Source organism: Mesocricetus auratus, unplaced genomic scaffold, assembly GCF_017639785.1.
Source record: "Mesocricetus auratus isolate SY011 unplaced genomic scaffold, BCM_Maur_2.0 Super-Scaffold_100010, whole genome shotgun sequence".
NCBI lineage: Eukaryota > Metazoa > Chordata > Mammalia > Rodentia > Cricetidae > Mesocricetus > Mesocricetus auratus.
The window spans coordinates 34,149,279-34,166,491 of record NW_024429194.1 but is presented as its reverse complement, the minus strand read 5'-3'; the positions used below and the strand labels follow the sequence as shown (position 1 = coordinate 34,166,491).

The 17,213-nt window shown below is 51.9% G+C and overlaps 2 protein-coding genes across 5 annotated transcripts in view; one reads left to right on the top strand and one right to left on the bottom strand.

Annotated features, from left to right (window-relative positions):
• Pnkd (PNKD metallo-beta-lactamase domain containing) overlaps nucleotides 1–17,213 on the top strand; it is a 66,298-nt gene that overhangs the window by 2,821 nt on the left and 46,264 nt on the right. The window lies entirely within an intron of this gene.
• Nucleotides 589–16,485, bottom strand: Tmbim1 (transmembrane BAX inhibitor motif containing 1). Of its 3 annotated transcripts, none has more exons than XM_040753340.1 (12): nucleotides 16,344–16,485; nucleotides 7,850–8,091; nucleotides 6,648–6,742; nucleotides 5,743–5,807; nucleotides 5,571–5,624; nucleotides 4,760–4,810; nucleotides 4,074–4,113; nucleotides 3,800–3,837; nucleotides 3,570–3,657; nucleotides 3,202–3,297; nucleotides 2,350–2,403; nucleotides 589–1,847 (listed from the first exon to the last, which is right to left on the bottom strand). In XM_040753340.1, exons 2-12 carry the CDS (start codon nucleotides 8,049–8,051, stop codon nucleotides 1,701–1,703), a joined length of 930 nt encoding a protein of 309 aa, XP_040609274.1. In that variant the 5' UTR covers nucleotides 8,052–8,091; nucleotides 16,344–16,485; the 3' UTR covers nucleotides 589–1,700. The 3 variants fall into 3 exon arrangements, with proteins under 3 accessions (XP_040609274.1, XP_040609273.1, XP_040609275.1); XM_040753339.1 differs by lacking the exon at nucleotides 16,344–16,485 and adding an exon at nucleotides 8,329–8,448; XM_040753341.1 differs by lacking the exon at nucleotides 16,344–16,485 and adding an exon at nucleotides 7,455–7,527 and having other exon boundaries at nucleotides 7,850–7,988.

Here is a 17,213-nt window from a genome sequence, read left to right as displayed (position 1 = left end):
CCTGGAGACCCAAGTCTTAGAGCCACTGGTCAGGAAGGCAGGTTCCCATGTAGCCTTAAACCAGTTAAAATCAGTTAGGCATGGACATCTTTAATCTCAGCACTCAGGAAGCAGAGGCAGGTGGATCTCTGTGTTTGAGACCAGGGTTCCAATACAGCAAGAGGAACATAATAAGAGCCCTTGTCTCAAAAAAAAAAAAAAAATCAAAAGCAGCATTCAGGACATGGATGAGGAAAAAAAGCATCCAAATATGTCAGCCTCTCTGGGCCTCATTTCCCTCATTTGTGAGAGAAACTAGTTTCCAAGAGAATTCTAAACCCATGGTCTATCCCCTTTCCTGCCTGAAAAAAAAGTTATATAAAGACACAGCTTCATGGGAAAGTTAAAGTGAGCAGTGTTACCACAGGGTTCTTCCTTCCCCACCAACTTTTGACATTGTAGTAGCCTGTCTTGTCCATCACCAAGAATTGCTCCAAAGAAATTTGCTTGGTCCCGTAGAACAGGCTGGAGACTCAGCCTGGGATGCAAAGGAGGTGGACCAAAGCCACCACCACATTACAGTTAAGAACGCCACAGCTACTCAGGGTCTCAATGCCAACATAAAACTTTATTACATTTCTAGTTGTGTCCCTTTGTGATATATTCCGAATCAAGTGCTGGACAGAATAGCTCTAATTCTGTCTTTGGGCTAAGAAGGCTTCCCACCCCACCTGATAAACTGGCTTCTGCCTCCACCCTGGTACCACCTGGAGGCGCTTGGATTATACAGAAAGCAGTAGCTAGCTTGGAGAGGGGGTTCTCGTCTAAAACCTCCCAGCAGTTCAGAGCAGACTGAACTTGTGTTAGAAGGGAAGATCACTAGGTACCAGAGTGGCTTCTTGGCCAGAGAGGGGACCCAAGGCACTTACTTCCCCTGTCCCCACCCATGTCTTCCCTAGACTCCTTCCCAGCCACACTCAGGCTCCTACAGACCACCGCACTGGCTGACCTCCATCTCACACCTCCCGAGTGGCTAAGCAGAGGAAGTAGGGGCCTCTTTGGAAGCCTCGGAAGGCCCTCAGCACTTTGGGCCTGGTTGGTAGGCAAGATGGGTACCAGCCAAGTGGATGCCATTCGTAACCCACCACACTGAATGAACTTTGCTCACTGTCTTCCCCCTAACCCAGATAAATAATCTATACATGTTACTGGAGGATGGGGTTGGAACAGGGAGACCGCAGGGCACAGATCTCCTAGCTTCCAGAGCTACGAGATGCCAAGCCCAAGAGTTCTGACAGGGTAAGTGGCCGTGAGTGCTGGAGTGGGGGGGCAAGGTATCTGGCTTTATTGGATCCAGGAGGGGAACAGCTCCAGCTCCCTAGCCTAGAACCCTACGGCCGAGGCAGGACGGGAGCCTCTTCACCTTGAAGCTCCTGTGTTCACAGGCTCCCCACTCCCCCACCACATGCATACTAAAAGTTTTGTGCATGCTCACTGTGGGTAAAGAGGAAGAGATACAACTTCAGTCTAGTCTTTACCAAGCCCACCAAGGGCAAGAGTTGTAACTTCAGCACCCTTGGTTCTCACATAATACAGCCAGAGGCCCTCCCCCCCCCCCCCCAGGACAGAGAGGAAACTGGGCAGTTTACTTGAGGGGAGAGGGAACTAGGGACCAGCCCAATAGGAAAGGATGAGTCCCAGGCCAGAGAAGGGAGTAGCTCTCAGTCTCGACTCCCCACCAGCTGTAGCACAAAGGTGAAGATGTAGACTATATCAGTGTAGATCTGCAGGGCACCTGTGATGTAGTCCTCCGGGCTGATGGTGTGCCTCCGGTTCCCCAGGACCAGCTGTGTATCGTAAGCCAGGAACTGCAGGGAAATCGGATGTGAGCGTCCAGAGTTCATCTCTGGTCAGCAGAGTGTCCTGAGACCTGTGCTGTCTCTCCTGATTGCTAATGGAATCACTAAGGAGTGGTGTGGAACATGGTCTCTGCCTTTGAGCAGTTCGCTTCTCTGTCAAAGAAGGCTGACACCCTGTTGTCACCCAGCAGGGCGTGTGAACAAAAGACATCAGGGGCCAGACGGTGGCACACCTCTAGTCCCAGCACTCGGGAGGCAGAGGCAGGTGGATCTCTGTGAGTTCGAGACCAGCCTGGTCTACAAGAGCGAGTTCTAGGACAGCCTCCAAAGCCACAGAGAAACCCTGTCTCGAAAAACAAACCAACAAAAAGACAACAGGGATGCCAGAAACTTCTAGAATCTCCAAATAGAAAAGAGAACAGTTATCCATGGCCCCTCCCCACCTCCCAAGCTCCCTAAATTCCATCTCTACCCTCTCAGCTTCCCCTCCCAGAACAGGGACCAAACTTACCAGGGTGAAGCAGATGGCCCCCAGAGCAGCATAGAGCATGTGGAGCCAGTAAATCTATGAAATAGCATAGTACAGCATTAGGAAGCCAAGCAAAGCATGACGGAAGCAGACCCTCAAGACCCAGCTGACCCTGGGACTCCAGCAGCAGAGCAGGGAGGTCAAGGGAGCTACCTCTCCAGGGTCCCCTACCCTGCTTCTAGATCCTGGGAGAAACTAAGAATGTGACTTATTTGCCAGAGAGCAGAAACTGCCACAACATCTATATAAAACCAGTCACAGTACCTTTCAGCCAAACTGAAAGCTAGTCAAAGTATAGGAGTGTCTGTTGTAGGTCCTGAAAACAAGGCAACTGAGCAGAGCGAACTCAGGAGGGGCAGGCCCAGTGAAGCTACTAACTGGCTCCTACAACCCACCTTAGGGACAGCTTAGAGAGGCCCTTCCACAACCTTGAGTTGCCTGCCATCCTGCTCCACACTGCTGCCAGGTGCCTGTGCACAGGCCAGGACCAGCCAGGGTGGGGTAGGCAGCACCTCTCGTCCTGATCCTTCCCCTTCAGCCCTGGGCTCTCCCCTTGGCTGACTGGAAGCAGAGAAGGCATCAGAGCCCCTCACATCCAGACCTGACTTGGTCCTTTAGCTTTGCCTCACAGAAGCTGTTCTCAGATAACCTACCATTTCCTGTAGGAATTCAGTGGTGATACCCAGGGCCCAAGGGTTATGCCTTACCATCTGCCAAAAGGCTTACTCTGACCCAAAGGGATGGTGTTGTGCTGGTGCTGGCACTAGCTAACGGGAGGGTGTGGGAGCCAGAGCCCGCCCCTGCTCTACAGGAAGTCTGCAGCAGGACACTCACATAGTTGAATGCTAGCACAATGCCAGTAACAATCCCAGTCACCATCAGCACAATTCCCATGACACAGAAGAGGCCTGTACATGAGGTGAAGTCCACCTGGAAGAAAGGGAGAAGGAAATATGCTCAGAGGACTGCCATCCTCAGCATCCCAGAGGACTGACCCTGCAGCCCAGTGCCGCTCCTAGGGGCATGGCAGTGACAGTGACAATGACACGCTAAGGACACATACACGAGAAACAGACATTAGGCTAAGGAAATCCCTGGTCTACAAGGTTCTAGGCCCTCCCAGGCCTGCCGGAGCACCAAACCCAAAGGTGTTTATGTATAAAAGGACCAGGTGGCCAGGGAAGGCCCTTCCCCATCCTCACCTTAGTCTGAAAGCAGAAGATGGTGACAGAAATGGATACCACAGCAGTGATGATCATTGCTATGATGACGGCTTTGGTTTGGTACATACTGGGGAGAAGGAAGAGTTGACATGGGACAAAGTCATAAGCCATGAGTGTAGAGTCCCTACGTCCAGGATTGTGCCCAGAGTCCGTCCAACCCTTCCCAACACTCCCTTCCCAAGAGTATGGAGGAATGTCCCTGAGCATACCTGGAAATGGTGCCTGTCATAAAGCCCAAGGCCAGAGTCTGAAGGAAGGAGAGAAATAAGGCCAACAGTTAAGAGTGTCAGGCTCTGAGGTCCAGTCCCAACACTGGTCACCACGGCCCTGCCAGAGCTGGGGACAGATGAACTGTACTGAAAAGAATGCCACGAAGGAAAACAAGAACAGGGCCAGGTAGGGTGAAGAGACAGCCAGGGAGTCTTCCCCCAGGTGTCCCCAACTCTTCTCGGGAGACGCTTCCCATTCCCCTTGTAGACTTACAAAGAGAGTCAACAGGATGATATTCCATGGAAACCGGCGTCTGAAGGGGGAGAGAGAGAGAGACCCTGGTTAACCTGCCTTGGGCCCATCAATCTCAGCAGTTCCTTCAGCAGTTCCTTCAGCAGAAGGAAGTTCCCGAAGAATAAGCCTTTTCCTCAGGGAGGGTACTCAAGTGTTTACACAAGGATAACCTGGGATAGACCTGTCTATGGAGCCAGCAAATCCTGGACTTGTTAGAGCGCTCGTGTGGCCTGTGTGAACCTTGAGTTCCTCCTGTAGAGATTCGTGATTTTCCCATTTAGGTTTTTAATTTTCTATTACTTGTGTATGTATACATGCACCCCAGGACAGCTCGTGGGAATCATCTCTCTCCTTCCAGCATGCGGGTCTTAGCCTCAAACTTTGATCATTATGCATTGTGGAAAGTACCTTTACCTAGTGAGCCGTTCTGCTGCCTCCCCTTTTGTTTGTTAAATGCTCGAAATGCTGTTTATTTTATATGTGTGATTCTTACATCGCTTGTAAGGATGATCGACAGCTACTTTGTGACCACTGACCACCTCTTCTCACACGTACCCCTCGTTGAGTCTCTTACCACTGTATGAACCCTTTGCCTCTCAAAATCCTTTGTTCCTATCCCGCTTTCTGCTTTCTGCTCTCCTCTTGTCTGGGTCCCCAGCACTCACCTGGGTCCCTGGCAGCAGGCAAGGATTAGGTAGGTGATGATGAAGACAGCACTGAGAGAAGAGATAGGACATAGTTATGGACCAAACCTCCCTGGGCCTGCCTCTAGCGCACCAAGGGCACCACTCAGCAGCCAAGGCTTCTTGACAAGCTATTTCTTTGTAGGAAGCAAGGGGGGCTGGAGAGATGGCTCAGAGGTTAGGAGCACTGGCTGCTCCACTAGAGGTCCTGAGTTCAATTCCCAGTAACCACATGGTGGCTCACAACTATCTATAATAAGATCTGGTGCCCCCTTCTGTGTATATGAACACTATACATAATAAATAAATCTTAAAAAAAAAAAGTTGGTGGTGCACACCTTTAATCCCAGCACTCAGGAGGCAGAGGCAGGTGGATTTCTGTGAGTTCGAGGCCAGCCTGGTCTACAGAGCGAGTTCCAGGACAGCCTCCAAAACAATACAGAGAAACCCTGTCTCAAACAAACAAACAAACAAAAAAAGATTCTCAGTCAGGGCACCGAGAAGCCTGGGACAAGGTTTGGACCAAAAGGATGTGATCATAGACATTGGGTAAGAGAGTCTGGGCAGTACCATGAACTCTACATGTCACCACCACACCCTGTCTCTCTGGTCCTGTTGTAGCATTCTGTGATGTTACTCCCCCTCAGGTGCCCCCCAGCCCCTGCTGCCTGGATACTGGCACCGACTCCTGGAGGGCCTCTCTCCTAGGGCATATTAACCCCTGCCCTGAACAAAAGCTGGTCAGCTGCCCCCATCCCCATCTCCCATCCCAGCAGCAACACCATGCACTCACTAGGACACGTAGTACACAGCCACATTCCTCCTCACGAACTCACTGACTGGTGTCCTATGAAACAGAGGTTCCAAGAGAGGAGTCAGATGATGCTTTGTCTGCCTCCAGCTGAGAGCCACCCCTTCATGGGCAGCCCAGCAGGTAACCCAAGCTGGGAAAAGGAGAGACTCACACAAAGGTGAAGATAGCAATGATGGCCACCGTGATGAGCAGCTGGACGGAAATGATAGAGTAGACCTGGAACAGACAGCCAGCGATGTAGCTCAAATCTCATACTAGCCTCCCCTCCCCACCCACCAACTCCACCCCCGTCTTGGTAGTGGTACAAGGGGTCTCTTTTTAGTTTGGAAGGCTTTGGCTGGGGAGAGGACTCAGTGGTTAAGAGTATATATTGCTCATACTCTTGCCTGAGTTCAGTTCCCAGCAACCACATCAGGCAGTTCACAACTACCTGTAACTCTAGGTCTAGAGGATCTGATGCCCTCTTCTGGACTCCTTAGATACTGCATTCACATGCACATACCCATATATACACCACACACACACACACCTTAATTAAAAATAAAATCAGCTTTAAAAAGATAAAGAATGACTGTAATTTGGAAGACTCTACTTTTTGAGCCCTCAAAGATTCTTCCCTGACTGCAGATTGGCGTAGAAGTGACTCCACTGCCCCCTCCAGCTGTCTGTCTTGTCCCCCTTCCTCCCGTCCAGCACCCAGCTTATATTCAGTGTATTGCCCTGTGGTCCTGCCTGCCTGCTCCTGTACTAAGAGCGAGCAGTTCTCTATGACAAGGGTTGAGAGAAGGGATGTGTGGTGACTTAGATACAGCGTGTTCATTTCAGCTCCCTGCTGCTTGCTGTCTAACAGAACAGGGGGAGGGGAAGTGCAGAATCCAAGTAACCTTACCAGGGTGACTCCATCATCCCAAAACAAAGTCAAGGCAAAGGGGATCGTAAAGAGGGGGATTCCCTCTGAGGAGGGTACAGAACTACAAGGAGGTAGGCAACTAAGGCATTTATGTGGGAATGTGTACCTGTGCCTAAGCCTCCCCCAAGTCCCAGCCCATAACTCACCTTTCGGATGAAGGTATGTCGGACTTTCCTGTCATCCCATTCTCCAGGACCAAAGTTGTCACTTACAGCTCTCTCCTCTCCACTATAGTCATGGCCTGGGAACAGATAGATTACATCAAACAACTGGGGACCTAGGACAGGTAGCCTCCATCTCAAAGCACTCCTGACCCTGTCTCAGACAAAGGCTCAGGAACCGCTGTACAGAAGACACATTTGTAACTCACAGACTCTTATCACACTCGAGTTGTCTAGGCACCCTCAGAGTGACCCCAACTGGGCTTAGGTGAGAAAGAGCTGTCAGCAGGCATCGGCTGCAGGCTCTGTGCCCAGCCCCCATCAACTGGGGGCAGGATAGTGGCAACACCATCTAGGGAAGCAGGTGGCATCTAGGGAGTAGAACCGGCTGGCAGAGCAGTAGCCTTGGGGGTCGGGGGCAGAGAAAAGGAGGGGGGAAGCACAGACAGTGGGCACAGGAGGACAAGGTCTGTGGTCTACAGTAGGCTTCACAATGCACATCAGCTGTCACCTGTAAGGGACATCTTAAGGTTGGCCTCAGATATCACATGCCCACACAGGAGCTGGTCACACACTCACTGGCTCTGGGACACTGAGGCTACTGTAGGCCACTAACATTCCATGGATGCCTCTTTGGGAACTGCTTCCAATGTCTACCCTGAAGGAGTTGGGGTGCAGCTCATAGGCAGAGCATATGCTCAGCATATGATGACCTTGAATTCAGTTTCCCATACCAAAAAGAAATGCAAAATCCACCCCCCAGAAAGGAGGCTTACTATAGTCTAACCTCACCTTTACTGACCAACCATGACATTTTGGCTGTTGGCAAAAATCAGACTGTATATAAAGGATGGAGATGTCAGCCCTAGGATATTAAAAAAAAAAGTGCTTAGGGTTCCTAAGGAAGACATGGCACCCCCACACACTGGCAACAGCCTTGTTGAGAAACAGAAGTGGTTCCTTAGGCTACCACTTAGAAGCCATCAATTCACCCAGCTGTAAGTTCTGGCATATGTCTTACTGAATACATAGGTCAGCAAGTGGACGGAGGAAAGAGGGGAAGGGGAAGGCGGGACAGGTAGAGGAACAGACTACCGAAAGGGATGGTAGGAGGAAGGGATGAAAGGCCTCTTTGGACCCCATGTCTACCTCTTCCCAGCCACCCCCAGCCATGCTCCAAGACTCACCGTAGCTCATGGGCATTGGACGGATGGGAGGCATCGGCTGTGGGTAGCCAGCAGGGTGACTGTAACCTGGTTGGGGGTAGGCAGGGTAGGCAGGGTATCCACCTGGCAGGACAGATGGCTGCCCGTAGCCCCCAGGAGGTGGAGGACCAGGGTACAGAGGATTTCGGTCCTCATAGGGAGGTGGGGCAGTGGGATTGGACATGGCCGCTCAAGGGCTGAGGGGAAACCCCAGCTGCTGGGACCTGCAATAGGAAACAAGCAAGAGGTCATGAGTTCTGGACTGCTCGCTCCATCCTCGCTGCCTTACAGGCTGTGTCTCTAGATCAGACATGCCACTCACTGCCCACAGGCCACCACCCCACTGGGCCAGCCCCTGGCTTTATACTCTCACAGCAGCCTTTATTTGGGGCCTCCCTTTCCCTGTCCCGCTCGCTCCCTGGCCACAACAGAGTAGGAGTAGGGATTAGTCAGATACTCAACATCACAACTGCAGAACTCCCTGTCCTCCACCTGGGAACTCCCTGTTCTTCAAGGAAACCTCGCTGTGGTGGCTTCACAGTGGAACCAGGGAAGAAGCCGAATCGCCCCTGGCAGGACTTCCTGGTGAGTCACAGGGCTGGTCAGCTGGGACCCTCTAGAGGGGTCAGCCCAGCACCCATAGCAGCTGGCTGGAGCAGCAAGCTTGAGAGCCAGACACAGGGTGGAGCCAGGCTAGAGGCTGAGCAGGAAGGAGGACGAGGAAAACAAGCCTGCCACTGTGCCAGAACTGCCAGGCCCCGAAGCAGGGGCGGGGCAGGGCAGGCAGGAGACAGGACATTCGGGTTCCCACCACAGAGACGTGTGGCAGCCTGTGCCTGCTGCTCCCTTCACTGACCTCCTGGGAGTAGACATTACCCCTGAGTTTTCTTGACCCTGCAGCAGTGGCAGGGTCAAGGAAAGCTATCTGAGGAGGGAGGGCACACGATGGAGTGCCTCTGACAGGAGAGCCCTGCAGCTTGCTGGGAGCTCCAGTCAGGGAGAGGGGCACTCCAGGGGCTATGCTCACTTCAGATGAGCCTCAAGGCTTAGCAGAGTGAAGCAGCTTCCACTGTCCTAGATACCCGTCTTAGGAGCACGGCCTGAACAGAGGGAGCTTTTTGAGGTCTTGGTGTATGTCCTTTGTGTTATGCTGTACTCTGTAGGCCTCCTCTGCCAAGTTCTTCACAGCCTGTGGGGCCTCTGAGATGAGGACACAGACAAGCTAAGGAAGAGGTGTCCTGGTTTCCCTCAGAACCACCCCTTCCTGTGTATACCCCCTGCCTTTCAGGGAAGACCCTCAAATCCAGGCCAGCAGCACCCTCAGAGCTGCTGCTGGAAGGGCAAGAGTCCTGGCTCATCTTTTCAGGGCACCCAGTGCAGCCCAGAGATCAGATAGAGAGCCGGTCACATCATCTCTCAGAACAACAGGGGTTATTCACAAGGGAAAGTGGTCAGTATCGAGTGACAGGCCAGGTCTCTGAGCTGGTCACATTGAGGAAAGCTGTTCTTCATCTCCCCAGAGCAAGAATGTGTCAAGCCAGAAAGAAGAAAGCCCTTCTTGACAGTGAGGATATGAGAGGTGAGCCAGGCAGGAAAGCGTAGGAGACAGGCAGCGAGCAGGGCAGAGCACCTGGGGGAATGGGTACCAATCGTGAAGAGTGAGGTTAAGACCCAGCCATTGGAACTGGTCCGGAGAGGTCTGGGGCTATGGAAGGACAGAATAATCACAAGCAAGACAAAAGAAGCAGGGTCTTTCCTGTCCCATCCTCTGGACCAAAGGCTTCTTCCCCTAAATGCTACTCCCTCCCCTCCTAGGGTCCCCTCTGACTCCACAGAAAGGATGGCATTCCAGCTGGAAGGACAAGGACGAAGCAGGTTACCTTTGGTGTCAGTGTGCCTGTCTTTTCATTACGGCACTCATCTCAATAACCCTGGTCTATCTGAAAGCCACCATTGGGGTGTGCAGGCTGATGGCTAAACAGTCCACAGGCGCTGCCACGGCCCTGTTGTCAGAGTCCCAGCAGTGCCACCAAGCCATGATGTCACAATGACCTGGCCCTTCACAAGGCATAAGGGAAATGGGGTGACTCAGTGATCTCAGGGCTCAGTGACGGCTCTGGGAGCCTTCTATGGCCCTGGGAAAAGGACTATTCAGGGCTTGCCCTTCTTGGCTTAGCAGACAGCTGCCCCTCCCACCTCCCTGAGTGAGAGGTGGCAGTGATCTGGGGGAGGAGTGACTCACTGCTGGGATGGGGCTCCAGGGTCTAGAGTAGCTCCTGCTTACTCATGGGCCTCCCTCCAGCTCTCCCTGGCCCTGCCCTGTCATGCTTGTGGTCAAGAGGAATTTACCAGCGGACCTGCCTGGTCCTTAGCCACCTGCCCTTCTGAACCAGGGATGTTGCTCTTCAGTGTCCTCACCTGGAAAATGGGATCAAAACCAGTGACAGTGCCTCCCAAGGAACTGTAAAAATGAAAAGGAAAGCTGCATGCCCAGCCTAACCACGGATACATTCTGGCTGTTTTCAGCTGTGATTTCCCTAAAGCCTTAGAGTAGCCTAGCAGGTGAGCATTGTCATTACAAAGACACTGGGTATGATGAAGTCAAGGCCTGCCCCCAAGGCCAACTCTGCTGTCCTTCTATATGAGTTCCTTATTTGGATAGTCTTGTCTGTCCCAATCTCTCATCCATCTACCATAACTTTGGTCTCAAATCCTCCAGCAGTGAAGAGCAGGCTTACACAGAAACCTAACCATTGAGCCTCCCCACAGTAGCGCCAGTCCCAGTATCAGCACAAGGGGGGAGATTCGAAATGTCAGAATCTAGAGGACACCCACCCACTTACAACAAACTGATCCGAGGCCACGATACAATCCTGGCTGTCTGACCTTGGGTTCAGGAGAGTAACCCCTTTATTAGTACCAGCCAGGAAGTTGCCAACCTCTGCCACACTCACCAGAGTCATGGCAAGGACAACACCTGTCAGACCAGCAAGAACTTGTGGAACCCAGAACCCCTGACTTGGCTCTGTGTAGGCCCCAGTTCCTGCCTGGACTCTATGAGGATTCTACCACCAAGGCTTCTACTAGGGCTGAGGTCTGGGCTAGCATCTACCAGTGTGTAGATTCCTAGGGCAGGGGTATGCCATTCTGCTCTGAAGCTTTCTGTTCTGTTAGCCTGATTATACAGAATCAAACTGGCAGGACTGAAATGGATTTTTGAACTTTCAGCCCAGGATATATCCATCTAACAGATGTAAAAACAGAGTCTGGAAGTGGCCAGCCATTCTCTTAGCCAAGCTGAGGCATGGGGACTACAGAACAATAGGTAGGAGGAAGGGCAAGGAAAAGAGCCGAGGAGACAGCACAGATGAGGCCTGAAGCTGAAGCTATGTGGGGGTGGGGGGAGGGGGAGGGGGAGGGGAGTATCCAGCTTCTTTGTGAGCAAACACCAGCTTGTGAGCCAAGTGTCCATACTTTGTCCCATCCTGGTAATCCCATGTCTCAGCATGTACCTCTCAGGTAATACATCCCATCTCAGGAAAGTACCAGAGCCCCTTACTGACTCAGTCATGGTGGCCACAGGAGTGTGTATTGGGCTCCGACAGTTTTTTTGGTGGCCAAGGTTTTCGATGTAGAATCTGGGTATGCCATTCCCCACTGACCCTGTTTGTATCAGGGGGCTGACTTTGTACCTGGCCTGCTGAGGTCAGACTCTAGCTCTGGCTCTTCTGGGCCATATGAAATGTTAAGACTCTGGAATCTGTAGAGAAAAGGCTGAGCTACTGGGGTTACAGCAACAGGGTGTGTGTTGGAGGGAAGGACAGAAAAGAACAGCTGGCTGGTCCAGGCAGCCTGCCCTTCTGACTGCCAGGAACTCATGCCCAGACCAGAATGGAAAGAATTGCTCAGCCAGCATCTCAGGAAGCCCCACCCCTGCACGCAGGTCTCCCCAAGAAAACACCTCCCACCCCTGCGAATAGCCACGAGAACAGAGAAGTAAAGGAAGCAACCAAGAGCATCTAAGCCAGCCATCAGGATGGCTTCTGGGAAAAGGAACCCAGAGCCAACTTCATACTCTTAGGGTGGCCTGGCCTAGGGACGAAGAGGTGAAGTAGAGGGGACCAAACATTGAAGTGTCAGCTGGAACCAGGAAGCTTTAGCACGCCAGCCCATGACAGGCCCTCTTGGCCAAGAATTTGGAACTTCTGGGCCAGGTATGGGGCTTCCTGCCTTTAATTCTAGCAGAGGCAGGCTGATTTCTGTGAGTTCAAGGTCAGTCTAGTCTATATAGCAAGTTCCAGGTCAATCAGGAAATGGTAGTGAATCTCTATCTTTGGAAAAAAGTACTTTTAGGTAATTTAGAACTTGCCTTCCCAGGCTGTCCCTGCAGGAGAGCCACAGGTGCCAGAACAAGCCACCTATTCCCCAGTGCCCACATTTTTTCCTGCTCAGACTGCCCACCCCACTGCTTTCCTCCCAGGCTCCAGGCCGCTCCCCAGATCCCACCTCTAGAGTCCCTCTCTCTGGATCCACAGAAACAGAAGGCTGAGTCTTATCGAGTGTGGAAGGCCCAGTCCTGCAGCGTGTCCTTCACCCTTATCTCTGGGGACAGAACTAAGTCATGGGGTTGTAATCTCAGAGATCCCAGCTACATGACCAGTCAGAGTGGCCTGGGTACACACATAAGAAAAGAGGGCTAGGCATAGTGACTCAGATGTTTAATCCCAGTACTTAGGAGGCAGAGGCAGGCAAATCTATGTGAGTTCAATGCCAGCCTGGTCTACAGATGAGTTCCAGGACAGCCAAAGATATATGGTGAGACCCTGTCTCGAGAGGAAAAAAAAAATCAAAAAAGAGGACACCATTAACAGGGCAGCTGCCATTTCTGACACAAAGGCCCTTCCTACCCCATTTGTGCTTACCTCTCCATATCCAGGTTAGGAGGGAGATGAGCAGGAGACTGGGACTGTTAAACACACCACAGTGGAAAATCACAGAGGGTAGGGAAGGAATACAGCCACCTAAGAGTGGTAAGGTCAGCACTTACTAAGCAACCAAGCCAAATGCAACTAAGGTCCTTCTGATGCTCACAAAAGATCACTCTGCCAATAAAAATGCTAAATATGAGAGCCAGGAATGGTGGTACACACCTGTAATACCAGCACTTAGGAAGCTAAAGCAGGATTGCTTCATGTTCAAAGCCAGCCTGAGCTACACAGTGAGCACCAGATCAACTAGCAAGACCCTTTCTCAAAAGAAAATGTTGAAATTTGGAGTGTGTGTGTGTGTGTGTGTGTGTGTGTGTGGTGTTAGAATTTAAAGGCTCAAGGAAGGTAAACAGCAGAGATGATTTGAACTTGATATCTGATTTGGGCTGCTTTCATAACTGACAGGGAAACCCCTGAGGCACCCTCACCTGATGGGGGCAACACAGGGCTAAAGGCGAGGCATGAAGAGGGCAAAGCTGAGTGCACAGTGATGTGGACACCTCTTCCCATCTCTGTCCAAGTCTCCAGGGTAGGAGCAGGGACCTAACTGTCCTTATGTTGACACTGACTCCAGTCCATGAATTGGGTAGGTCACTTCCTGCTTCCAAACTCCATTTTTATATCTGTTAGATCGGTACATCCCGAGCTGAAAGATCAAAATCCGCTTCAGTCCAGCCAGTTTGATTCTGTAGAGTCGGGCTAACAGAACAGAAAGCTTCAGAGCAGAATGGCTTCTACACACTTCGTGCCTCAAGTAATGTGTAAGACATATACAGAGGCAGAGGCTCACGGCATGTTCTAGGCAAGAGGTGGCCATTAACTCAGGCTCCTAAGATGTTCCCACAAGGCCCTCACTCTTGACAGCCTGTGTGATGCTGCCCCAGGCCAGCTGTATTACACAGGGACCAACCCTAAGAAAACCCTTGTCCCTTACCCATCTCCTAAAGCCCCATGTTCCCACCAGCCTGCTCCTGAGAACAGTTGCACTAAGAAAGAGGCAGAAGGTCTAGGTGGATCAGCAGGTAAAGGCATTTGCTGCTGAGCCTGACAACCGAGTTGGAGCCCCAGAACCCTGTGGTGAAAGGAGAGGAGCATGTCCTCTGACCTCCATGTGCATGCACTCACTTTCACACACACAAGTGAATAGAACTTTTTAAAGCACCACACATGAGCAGGACATGGTGCTGTACACCTGTAACCCTAGCACTGGGTTGGCAGAAGCAGGAAGATCCCACAGGAAGAACCTGTGGGTAGTGGACCAGTTCTCAGGGAATCACCTGAGTGCTAGGATCCTCTGGAGGGGCTTCCCCACCCTTCCTTCCAGCTGCTGGACCTCCCTGGTGGAATGTTTTTCATGGCATGGAGGAAAAGGAACACCCCTAAACATCACCTGTGTCATAGACAGTGCACCAGTCATTCTACACAAGGAAGTCTAATCTTCCTCCCTAACTGATGCATTAAACCAGAGACATGTAGGCCTGTGGACTTGTGCATCTTATTTCCACTTCAAAACAATTCCCCAAATCTCAGGTCAGGCCAGGGCCGGAAGACTCTGTCAAGGTCATCTTTTCTTCAGCATTCCCAAGAGAACTGAAGGCACTCTGAAGATAATGTGTGTCCCCTCACTGTGGCTTATAGAGACAAAGTCTCACTCTGGAGCCCAGGTTGGCTCCAGATCTGCAGTCTGGCTTGCAATCCTCCTTTTGTCTTAGTCTTCTAAGCAGAATGAGGTTCTACGACCAGTGCTGTTTTGTTTTGTTTTTTTGTGAGGCAAGGTCTTCCCTTGAAGCTTAGGCCAGTCTTGAGCCCACCACTCTTGCATCAGCCTCTGGCATGAAAGGCATACACCACCACACATTCACTCTTTCTTAAGGACGCTCTCAGAGGTCTTGGGGTTAGATGTGCTGTGCTGTAGATGGCTTCTACCTGGGGTTCCCCCATTCCTAGGGAGGAGGCTGAGCCAAAGAACCTATTACCCTAGCCCATGACATGAGCTTCTATTGCTTGCCAACTAACCTGTCATTACCCCTCTGATCTGCCCAGTTTTACAAGAGCAGCCCTGAAGTCAGACAGGAAGTCAGGGCCCTTGTAGCATCCGTCTCACTTCCCTTAAAACTATGAACCGAGACCAGGTCTCGGGCCGGGCATTGGTGGCACACGCCTTTAATCCCAGCACTTGGGAGGCAGAGGCAGGCAGATCTCTGTGAGTTCCAGGCCAGCCTGGTCTACAAGAGCTAGTTCCAGGACAGCCTCCAAAGCCACAGAGAAACCCTGTCTCGAAAAAAACAAAACAAAACAAAACAAAACAAACAAACAAAAAAAGCCAGGTCTCCATGACTGAGGTAAGGAGAACACGCAAGTGAAGTAAGAGGAAGTGTGATACCCTAACAAGCACTGGCTTGCCCTGCCGCTGGCCAGGCCACAGGCACCAGCTCTGAAACCAAAGCTCAGCACTGAGATAAATATTTCAGAGTCCCAGAGAACCAGACACCTGACAGACCTTCCGTGACAGCTCTCCCCGCTTACCCTGTGTTGAGGGTACTCAGGTTGACCCCCAGCCTCATGGGTACCCCACACAAGCCACAGTGGAGTGAGTGGCAGGGGAAGGAGCCCCCAAAGGACAGGACCTGATAAAGAGAGTCCAGGCTCCCTCTCTCTTGTTCTGGCTCATTCCCAGTCCTCCCGACCCCATTTCCCTTTTCCCATTTCCTTATGTTGTTTTTATTTTAACTCAGACCTAAGGAGGTCATGAGAGTCTGGCATAACAGCTTTCACTTGTACTACTCCAGCACTTAAGAATCTGAGGCAGGAGGAGTATTGCAACAAGTTCAAGACTACACTGGAGTGAGTGAAACTCAAAAAAAAAAAAAAAAAAGTTCATGAACTGGGTAGCTCCTGACACACAGAACAAGGCACCAGGGGCTGGGGGCAGGACAGGTTATGGGTAGGAAGGGACTCAACCTAAGGCTTGGCCCACTGGCTTCCACCCTAATCACTGTGCTAGAGCTCCCTCCTCCCACCTTCCCCCCCGCGGCCCCCCCCCCCGTGACTTAGTCACCCATCTGTGCCCAGCTTGGTGGCGCCAGGACATACAGGAGCAGCTCCAGATGGCTGCCAGGCCCCGGGCTAGCTCCCTCCCTCCCTCTTCCCAGCGGAAGGCCATGATAGCCCCATCTCACGCGCAGCACAGACACTCTGGGGCCCCGACGCGGGGAATACGCCCTGCGACACACCGTCCTCTCAGCCACTGAGAGGGGCGCCCTGCAAGATGCTGGTCAGCTTTCAGGTGCGCACCGCACGCGGCTGCGCCACATGCCCAGGCCATACGCCCTACCCAGGCGCACAGGGAAAGTGACCGGACCCCCACTCTGGTTGGGGCTCACGATCGGAGCGGACCGGCCGGCCGCCGGTGCCAGAAAAGTTTGGGCGCCCCGGCTCAGCGCCACCCCCGTGCCGTCAGCTCCGCCGGCAGCAGCCCCCTGACTTGCCTTGTGCTGTTCGGGACCGTGAGATCCGCCTGGACCCTGGTGGCTGCGAGGACTGGGCTGGGCCGGGTTGCGCTAGGACTCGGTGCCCCGCCCTGCCTCCCTCGGCCGCCCAGTAGGGAGGAGCCGCCCGGCCCAAGGCCAGAGGGAGCCCTGGGGTCCGCCCCAGACCCCAACCACCAGCCAAGGTGGGTGATTCCCATTTACAGGAAGCAACGCCAACTCACGGACGTCGACAAAACCCTAACTTACTGGGAAAAAATAACTTCTTTCCACCAATTTCAGACCCCACCCAGGAGGAAGTGCGAGTTATGCGTCGTTGCTAGCGCCCACGCACCAGTGCTTAGGGGCTTTAGAGGGAGTCTCGTCTAATTAAAATTTGTGTTTATTGATTTTCGCCTCCTTTTGTTTTTGTTTTTTAAATTCTGGGAGAAAGGGCGATCTCAGTACTACCTCAAGAAGGCCTCCAGCGGTTTGTCACCCTGCCTCAGCCTGAGTGTTGCAATTATCCACTCTGGTTTCACTTAATGTATTATCCTGAAATACAAGAGACCAAGACAGAGACCGAGAAAGACAGAGACAGAGAGAGAGAGAGAGGAGACTGTGTGTGTGGTTTATTTGTTTTTTGTTTATTTGTTATTTGTTTTTGCTTAAATGTATTATCCTGAAATATGACAGAGAGAGAGAGAGAGAGAGAGAGAGAGAGAGAGAGAGAGAGAGAGAGAGAGAGAGAGAGAGAGAGAGCGCGAGAGAGACTCTGTGTGTGTTTTATTTGTTTTTTTCTTTGGTTTTTTTTTCTCTTTTTTTTTTTTCCTTTTGTCACTAACTGGTCTTCAGTACAACTTCAGGGCCAGGGGCATAGCTCACTAATAG